The sequence below is a fragment of the Argentina silus genome (assembly GCF_951799395.1).
Source record: "Argentina silus genome assembly, chromosome: 1".
Classification (NCBI taxonomy): Eukaryota; Metazoa; Chordata; class Actinopteri; order Argentiniformes; family Argentinidae; genus Argentina; species Argentina silus.
This window is the reverse complement of record NC_139655.1, coordinates 17,558,839-17,568,458: the sequence shown is the minus strand read 5'-3', so window position 1 is coordinate 17,568,458 and position 9,620 is coordinate 17,558,839. Positions and strand designations below refer to the sequence as shown.

Below are 9,620 nucleotides of genomic sequence, written 5' to 3'. Positions count from 1 at the left end.
TACATCCTAAAATGTGTGGTCTGAAAAAAAACAGCGAAGAAAGGTTTTGAAGCCTTTGGTGGCAGCTCAGTTGGGTTTCACAACAGTGTAACACTTTTAGCAAGTGCAACAGGGATTCAAATAATTTTTGAAATTTCCATGTAACAGTTAATTTCTGTTTCATTTCATTTATATTCAAATTCTGAAATGAAGTTATTTGTTCCCAGATTTGACTTCCCTACCCACTGATGACAATGTCTAGAAAAACATCAGTATGTTACTGTATAATGTTCAGTGAAATCCAGACTATTTATTACTTACTTTACTGAAACAAAGCTTGTATTAATCATCTACCTCTTACATTGTGTGTTTTCAGCACTTAAGATGTTTGTGATAAGAGAAGAATAGAAGCCCTCTCTCCTGTCCAGTCTAACTCTGTTGACAAAGTGATAAGGTTCAATCATGTGATTAAAAATGGTTTCTGTTCTGTGTTTCTTCAGTATGAGACAATATGAGTATTTAAAACCACCATGGTAAAGTATTGATACAATTACAGTACATCAGCAAATGCAACACTCATTACTGGCTAGTTGAATGACCAGAATCTTCTTGGCCTGATGTCTGTCTCAGTACAGGCTTTTACTCACATTGAATCATCTTATGCACTCAAGCCTCAACTAAGATCACCCCTCTACATATCTATCGTGTGTGTGTGTGTGTGTGTGTGTGGGTGGTTGGGTGGTAGGTACTGTTAGGGGGTTGCCAGAGCCTTGTGGAGTGATTCAGATCTATTATTTACTCCCGCTCTTGGTTGTTAGCTCTTATGAAAGGTTTCAGGTGTGCCTATCGCCACTGAGCCCAGAACTCAATTGAGAATGTGCACGTGAGCATGCACGTGGTCAGTCCATGCCATGTCACACACCCAGCAGCAAAACCCAGCAGCCCCACCCTGCACCTCGTCAGTCCCACCACCACCCTCTTGCTGTGCACCACTATTGCCCTCAGTGTCCTTTCCCACATACACATACTTCACACAGGAGAGAAGAATGGCCTCCACCGTGCTCCAGACAGGCGGCTTTGTCTTGGGCCTACTTGGTGCAGCTGCCATCATCGCTGCAACAGGCATGAACAACTGGAGCTCCAAGGATCGTCAGGGGGACGTAATAACATCGGTATACACCTATAAGGGCCTCTGGCGGGACTGTGAGAGGGGCTCGTCGGGGTTCACCGAGTGCCGACCACTCTATGGCATCCTGGGGTTCTCAGGTATGGGTAGAGGTTTAGTGAGCAGAGTTGAGGTCATTTCAATCTATTCATTCTGTCCCTATTCTGTTAATAGGATACACATTGAAATTCCATTTAAAGAATTGGAAAATCCTTTTTTTACATTTTTTTTATTCCAGTTTCTCTCTTGAATTGAATAGAAATGTAATTGACTCAACCTTGTTACAGAGACAGTAGTTAAGAATTCAAATGACATTGACTTATAAAGGTAGCCTACTACGAATAGTGGCTGGACAAAAAGGGTACTAATGGTTTGAATGTTTATGAGGGTGCCCTGATTTGTAATGATTTTGAATTAGGGGAGTACACTCCCCTAATTCAAACAATACCAAAGCTACAGTTGGTGTGGGTCCACAAAGACTTGAAGGGTACATATCAAAGCTGAGGTTAAATCCATTTCTGTTTCTCCCGGTTTGGAGTTGGACGTGGAAGGTTTTTGTCTGGGTTTTTTAAATGCACCACCAAGCAAGGCTTCTCTTTGAGTTACTCTGACTGCAGGATAGTTTAGACTTGCTTGAACTGGTGCTGACATCTGAATGAGAAAAATCATCAATGTTGACTTAAAAAAAAAACTCTTCCTCTTATTCTACCTGATTGAATAGGTCTTAGAGGTCTGTGTGATAGGGCATGGTGGAGTGGTTCTGCTTTTAGTTTCAGTCCCCAGATGAACTCCCATGTCCCTGGCCTGTGCCTATCAGTATTTACCTTAGCATCAGTGCATCATGATTACTCTGCCAGGCCCATGCTTAGTCAACACAGTTATCACAGATAAAACAAACAGCAAGCATAGGTTCAAACACCTAGAGAATAGAGTATATTTCAGCTTGCTGTATGAGAAAATGCAGTTGATGGTGAAGTGAAAAGTCTACTGACAAAAGAACACGTACACACAAAACAGTTCATGTTTTGCTAGTTGGATAAATGTGGTCTACAGTATGTCAATAGTGCACATTGTTTATAATATTTCATCACATTGAGAAAAGCATTTGCTGAATTTACTTTCTGTGGTGTGATCTGTGTTGTCTTCCAGGTAGCTTCCAGGCAGTGAGAGCACTGATGATAGTGGGTATTGTACTAGGCGTTATTGGGGCAATGATATCACTGTTCTCCCTGAAGTGCCTTAAAATGGGAAACATGGACGACTCCTCCAAAGCCAAGATGACTCTTACAGCCGGGGTCATGTTCATCATTGCAGGTAGGAGGAACAGTATTTTGTTGAGGAAACTTGGGTGCACACTGGTATTTGTTAACCAGACTTCTGAACACTCACTGGATTAAGTGTTAAATTGTCAAATGTGTCAAAACAAACAGCCTTTTAAAGTCAATTAAAACTTTCCTTCTTTCCACCCCCATCCACCCTCTCAGGCATTTGTAGCATTGCTGGGGCTTCAATCTATGCAAACCAAATTGTGGCCAGTTTCATGATGACCACCAACAATTATGGGGGGATGGAACAGGGGATGGGGATGGGGATGGGAATGGGCGGAGGGAATATGATGCCCAGGTAAGACAGCTTCTCATATCGGCATATTTCCATATTTTATCAAGATATTGCAAAAGACAGTTGAGTCACTTCCTATGTGATAAGTGGATTCTCTTTCTCTGTACCAGGTACACGTTTGGCCCTGCCCTCTTTGTTGCCTGGATAGGTGGGGCTGTACTGGTAGTGGGTGGGGTCCTGAAATGTCTGGCCTTCAGGGGGTTGAGATCCGACAAGTCAAAGTGAGTCAAGTCACAAATCTTAATGACACTAAATTCATATGAATTATACATATGGAAAGTAGTTTGACTTAATATATGTTATTTTCCTATCAGTTACCCAGGAGTTGCGTACAAAGCCCAAGTCCACAACAAGCCTGCCAATGATGACTATCATGGAGAGGATGGGAAGAGAGAAAACCAGAAATATGTATAACTCCTGTCAGGTTGAATTGTTGCTCAGAAACATAGCAATGCATTTCATGTATACAATATGTTTGCTAAATCAGTTTGAATAGAAGTAGTTTCTTACATTTCACAGGCTACAAACTGAATGTTATTTAATTATCTTTCTGTTGTTGCAATGGGCTTCTTTTGTATGTTTTCTACAGCCAATAATTATTTTACATAAATGTAGTCTTGAATAGTGTGTTACTGCTCTTGTTGTTGGTATTTGAATTTGTCCAATTTAATCTACCAAATAAATCTTCTAATTAAAAAAAAAAGAAAAAAAAAAAGAAAAAAACTTTTCTTGAAAGTGTATTTCCTGCGACTGAAATGTCCAACTTGACTAATTGCCTCAAATTCTGTGCAACATAAAAAACAATACCTAATTCAAAATCTCACAGTACACAAAATGCCTTAATTTCAGTCAGGGATCAATAAAGTACCTTTCTAAACAGTTCATGCCTTTTTCTTCCACTAGATGGCAGGAATGCTTCATTCTTTGGACTCAAATCAAAGCCCCACACAGTTAATTTTCCCAGCTATCATATCTTAAATAATTGTGTCTATGCATCTATAGAAAGTCTCAAGAATTTAACACTGTATGGAATTAGAGAGAAAACAGAGCACACATTTGAAAACAAATGACCATGAAATACATTTTAATGCAGCATTTCCCCCCTCCCCATTCTATACAGACACTAGGGAATCCAGTCCCTCTCCAAAAGCAAGATGTCCAGAGTGACACACAGGAACATCAGACCTCACATCCCAGGTTTGGTTTACTGTGAGGCCTTCACAAATGTATGCCCATCTATTAACATCCACATGTGGCGAGCCACAAAGATCCCCCCGCATCTCCCCCCCATCACTGACACCGCAAGCATTATAAAAAAACTATACAGGGGTAAATCAATAAACTTGGGGAAAGGGGAAAATAGTCTTCCATAGATAAAAAAAGAAAACAAAAGACAAAGAAAAACAGTGGACAGTGACAAGCAGTGGACATCATCTTTACAGTCTCTCTGAAAAATTTGTAAGCATTTTTGATATTTTAACAAGTCTATGAACAGCCATTTTTCATCCATGCACAAATGTCATTGATAAAATCTATAGATGAAGTTCATGATTTTCATGTATTCAGATACAAAAACAGTCAAACAGTGCAGTCCTTCAACAAATAATTCAATAATCAATTCTGAACTGTGTACAAATTGGTAGCTAAAAGAAAAAATGAAATAAGGATAAGCATTATATCCGGTCGAGCTTCTCACTCAAAAATTCCTCCACGCTGTCTGTGTTCCACTTGAGGATGCTGAGTTCTTCAGCCATGTTCCCGTTATCGTCCAGCAGCTTTAGTACAGGGTCTGAGCCTCTCACGTACTGAAACCAAAACAGACAGGACTTATTAAACTACGTAGGGTTCATCAAATTAAATGTGAAGCATTTAGTTGAGCTTTGAGACCGTCTTTGGGATAGGCCTATTTTCACACTGTATATTTGAAAATGTGAATATGCTACGTTTTATAATAGCGGCAAATATGTGCATATCCTTGTAAACAAATGAAACATAAAATGGGTACGTAAAAGGCCAGTGCTTGACCACCAGATTTTAGAAAACACTTTGTTTGAAGCAAAACAGAGCTCTTCTCTGAACGTTCTTTACCATGTGATCTGGACCGTTAATGTACCTTGCCAGTCTGTTCCAGTTAGGATACGAACAACTAAAATTCAAATAAACTGTGCGTAGTGAGCTTGACTTAAGCAGGGGCAAGTTAGGATTTCAACCTAATTGAATATTGTATAGAATCATTGCACAAGGCATAATTTAAAGGCACAATCTGGCATTTTTTCAGATGTTCAATGGTCATTTAAATGTATGATATCAGTATCCAATGATTCTAACAATATGAATACCTAATGAGCATTATACAACTGTTGAACCATAACCCAAAATATAAGGTTGCTAGTCTTTGTAAACAATGTATAGCTTTGAAATATGTTGAAAACATTAGTTTCAATATAATGGACTGTTAGTCCTTGCATCCACAACTCTGGTTATTAATTTTATAGTAGTCATATTTGCAAATACCCATCTCTCAACTTTATACCAAAACAAGCAGCAAGCAGGTCATTTGGCTAAGATTTTGAAATTTGCACTTCTACATTTTCCAATATAATGGAAGTGGATGGGGTCGACCTGATGGCCTTTCACCCCATCCACTTCCATGATATTGGAAAATCTGGAAGTGCAAGTTGCCAAATAATTAGAATACGGACTTAAATTGTCTTGGTGTATTGACTGGAGGGATGGTATGTGATTGATCACAGGAATGTGATTTTTAAGGTTATGTTTTAGAGTGGGGCAGTCCCATTCGTACTTTTTTTTCGGACAGAGACAGTAGAGAAAGACAGGATGTAAGGAGGAGAGGGTATGTCAGCAGGGCATGGGCCAGTTTCAAACCCATGCCGACATGGGCATATGTGGGCACTGTAGGCCATGGTGCTAAACCACTGGAACACCTCAGGCGTGATACAGAATCACAGAACATAACTATGCCTTTAAGAATATCAACAATTTATTTTTACCTTGATTTGAAGACCCTTGAACATCTTCGGCTTGTCACTCCTGACAAAAGCTGTGGAGATCAAGAAATAATCCAAAACTCATTATTGCAGGTGATGAATCCATCAATAGGGGAACAATTCTATTTGTGTTCAAAGCTTGTAAACAGTGACTGTTGAGAAACATTCTTGAATACAAGTTCACAACACAGCTGTGTGTGTACAGCAGGTCCTAACAAGCAGTGCCATATGGTCGAGGGCTCAGTGACTCTGCCCCACACTGTGGCAGGCTGCAATAACAAACAAAGTAAAGTAAACTGGCACAAATAAGCTTGCCAGGACAGGTGGTCTACTACATGAACCCACACCTCTCACCTTGGACTTGAGGGAACCTCCCCAATTTTCATCCACAGACCTCAAGGATAGCCCCAGGATAGAGCTGTGGAGGGAGAGCAGATTGTAAATATAGTACAAGCAGTTGGCCACTTCCATGTTTCTCTATTGTAGGTAAGCCCTAGGAGCTCACTGATGCCCACGTTAAAACGATAAGTTCTTTGATGCCAACACAGTTCTGGACTGCCATAGATTCCTCACTCTATATACCAACGGGTTGGTGAGATTCATAATTACATCCCTTTGTCAACCCAATGTTCTGTTATAAAATCAGAGAAACCCAACTTCCTCCCTGACTATTAATTTGTACACGTTAATGCCCACACAGAGAAGGGCCTGGTGGAGGTGAGGTACGGTAATTTGATTCTGGCAGTCTGACTCATAAATGTGTCCAGGCTGTTTCTCAGGGTATTTAAACTATGTGAGCCTGTGCATATGGAGGGGGTCTGACAAATGGCAGCTTTGTGGCCGCTTGTAATCAGACCTACACACCAATATACAACAACTTGGAAATTGGAGTGTCACAGCAATCTCAAATGTGTGCTGTAACTGGGAGTGGGCATACATTAAATTACATCAGCAAAGCTCCCTTCTTCTAAGCCAGCACTGCAAATTAAATTTGAAAAAAATTATTTTTAATAAGATGCACAGTCACAGTTCTGTTATAGTTCTTCTGAAGTATATGACTTGCCGGTTAAACAGGACGCTTAAGGTACTAATGCCAATGGGCTAAAAGCGTAAATGCCAGTGTTGGCCTGCTACACTAATGGAACTGAAGTGACAGTAATATTAGCCTGCAGAGAGGCAGTGGCACTGGAGGGTTAGAGGTGCAGCTGAGTGTTTCTGAAAACACATGGAAAAATGGGTGAGAAAATGTCTTCCTTGCTCACAAGTCTCATTTTATTACTTTAAAATGTACTCTTTTAAATGTTTGATGCAGCAAAATGTCAAGCATGAAGAAAATAATTCTACAGACAGGAAAAGGGTGACATTCACTCAAGTGAATATATTTATGGCAGTGCCATTTCCAAGGTTTCATAATAGCAAGAGGAGGAGCAGAGACTTGATGTTTTCACTGACATTTGCAGAAGAAGGGAAACGGCAGCCCTAAATGAAAATCAAGGCGAAGTTATAATCAAGATGTGAAATGAGGTGTGCTCAGTCCTCCCTGTGGGCTCTCTCCTAGGTGATGTTGCTAGGATACCACAGCACTCAGGGGGCTTAGTTTAATCATGGAAAAATCACATTTGTTTTGCACTTGACTCCACTACTTAACCCAAGTTTAGTTCATTGCTGAAGGATACCCTGTTAAATCAAGGAAAATGTAAGGGGCCATGAGTGGCGTAGTTTCTAAAACTATTGGCAAAAATAAAAATGTTCTGCTGTGAAGAGATAAATATTTACACAAAGGGGTTGTGAATTAGTCAATTGCATCTCCATTATTTTAGCACTCATGACTTATAAGGCTGCAAATTAGGACAAAAGTGGTCCCAAATTTTATAATAATTATTACTCTTAGTGAGCCTAGTGATTGTGACCCTGGTATGTGAATGCAGCATTTGAGTGAGAACATCTGCATGCCCCGGAGGACAGCTCTGCTCCATAAGCTGACAACTGAGCATGTGTTTTGGGGCAGACAAAGGGACAACTCATCATGTAATGCTGACATGTCAGACAATGTGGCACATAACCAAATCCTAACAGCAATGAATGTACAATATCATCCACTCCAAGTGACTGCATGGCTAACTTGTCTAACCTTAGAGAGGTGGAATAGCATTCTCAACTCATTTAAAAAACATCTTCAGGGTGCAGCGTCTCGAGGACATAATGAAAAGAAAACACATACTCGCTAGAATTACTTTTAGTACTTGAATGCATACTTGCAGCAGCAGCCTAAAAGTATTTCTAGCAAGTGTGTTTTCTTTTCTTTATATCACCTTGCTTGTCTTACCTTCCTGGACTCCATCTGGGCCTCCTGCTGGCAGCATTGCCTGCAAACAGGCTGGATCTGACTCAGGCTGAACTCGCCCAGCAGGTCACAGGAGCTGCACTGGAGGTTACTGGAGAATCCCAGCTCCCTGCATGCCTCGGAGGACAGCTCTGCTCCGTAAGCTGACAACTGAGCAGGAAAGAATGGACACAACTCAACTGTTAAAAGGTGTCAGTTAATATTAAGTATGTAATGTGTTCATTGGCGTTCATTCAATAAAAGTAAGTGTATGTATTTTTCTACAATCTATCTTTCCATCCTTTAAATCATTAGAAAGACAACTCTTAAGTTAGTTTATGAGCTTTGCACTGTTTTAACATATTTTATATGTTGTGTCTCGTGTATGTATACCTTTGTGTATGCTGCTTTCTTGGTTAGAGCTCACTTGAAAAATATGTAAAATTCTGTGACTTCTCTGGTTAAATAAAAAACACAAAAATTAGGCTATTCATTAATTCAGGCCGCGGCGCGAATATCCAATTTGCCAAAGAAAGACTTTACAACAAAGCTCGAGCTTTTAAGATTTTGAAAATGATGAGCTGCTTTCTGGTGAACAGCTTTGTCACCTATCACATCGGCTGTGCTCTACTTCAGAGCCCTCTACTTCAACCAGTTTGCGCTAATCAAGGCCCAGCTAGCTAGTCAAGAGTATAGTGCTGTGCCAGTGGCATACTACTACTAGTTTGATTGAGTATATTGGCAGAAGTGAATAGCTCTAGGAGTGGACGCATTTTTCATTTAGCTTCTTTAAATTCATGGAAACTGAAAAACATCACGAAACACAACTGTAGCAAACAAACGTGATCGTTTGTGGTAAACAGGTGAGATAAGCCACGTCATTCAAGTCAAGCTAGCTGGTTGTGAATGCGATGATGGACGCTACTACAGAGAACGAAATTTAGTGGGGGGGGTTTCGGAAAAGCGGCCATAGAATAAAAGATATGCTCTTTTGCATCATATCAACAACATTTTCATGCAGGCCTATATTTCTGTTTATAACTTACCGTTTGTATGAGCGAAAGAAGCCACATGAGATACACCTCCCCCGACATTTTTGGGACTGCTTCGTTAGGGAAGTAGGAAGCTGGACTTGTTATTAAAAGGGAAGTGATTGTCTTGGTAGATGCTGAGTGGGATCCTTGGGACGATCTACCCTTAAACTAAAGAGAGTACCTAGGGGTGACGTTAAGGTCGGGCCGTCCCAACGATCCCAGTTAGTCTTTCAACACTGTCTAGTCCGACTTCATACTAGTCCGGGTAGAAACAGGGACTGTGAAACATCGACTACAACCATAGACTGCAACAGTCACAACCATTCAGTGGGTGAACAGCGCTCCCTGTTGCCAAAATGTATACCTGTCTCAAAAATACGGCCCAATCGCGTTTCAAAAGGCGTTATTTTTGACGAATGAAAAGCCTGCTCATTTTTGTGAACTGTTGGTACAGCCAATAGCCTTTTTGTCACTCAGTTGAGAGAGACATG

General features: G+C 40.5%; 2 protein-coding genes across 2 annotated transcripts; one reads left to right on the top strand and one right to left on the bottom strand.

Moving 5' to 3' along the window:
* Nucleotides 1–1,025: 1,025 nt before the first annotated feature.
* cldn18 (claudin 18) lies at nucleotides 1,026–3,178 on the top strand (the record flags this gene model as incomplete). Its single annotated transcript, XM_083669800.1, has 5 exons — nucleotides 1,026–1,245; nucleotides 2,294–2,458; nucleotides 2,629–2,767; nucleotides 2,875–2,985; nucleotides 3,079–3,178. The coding sequence occupies 5 exons, from the start codon at nucleotides 1,026–1,028 to the stop codon at nucleotides 3,176–3,178; spliced, it is 735 nt and encodes a 244-aa protein (XP_083525926.1).
* Nucleotides 3,179–3,819: 641 nt separating this feature from the next.
* selenof (selenoprotein F) lies at nucleotides 3,820–9,293 on the bottom strand. The gene is made up of 5 exons (XM_083677910.1): nucleotides 9,142–9,293; nucleotides 8,099–8,266; nucleotides 6,127–6,190; nucleotides 5,776–5,825; nucleotides 3,820–4,569 (listed from the first exon to the last, which is right to left on the bottom strand). Exons 1-5 carry the CDS (start codon nucleotides 9,187–9,189, stop codon nucleotides 4,438–4,440), a joined length of 462 nt encoding a protein of 153 aa, XP_083534036.1. The 5' UTR covers nucleotides 9,190–9,293; the 3' UTR covers nucleotides 3,820–4,437.
* Between the last annotated feature and the right edge of the window lie 327 nt (nucleotides 9,294–9,620).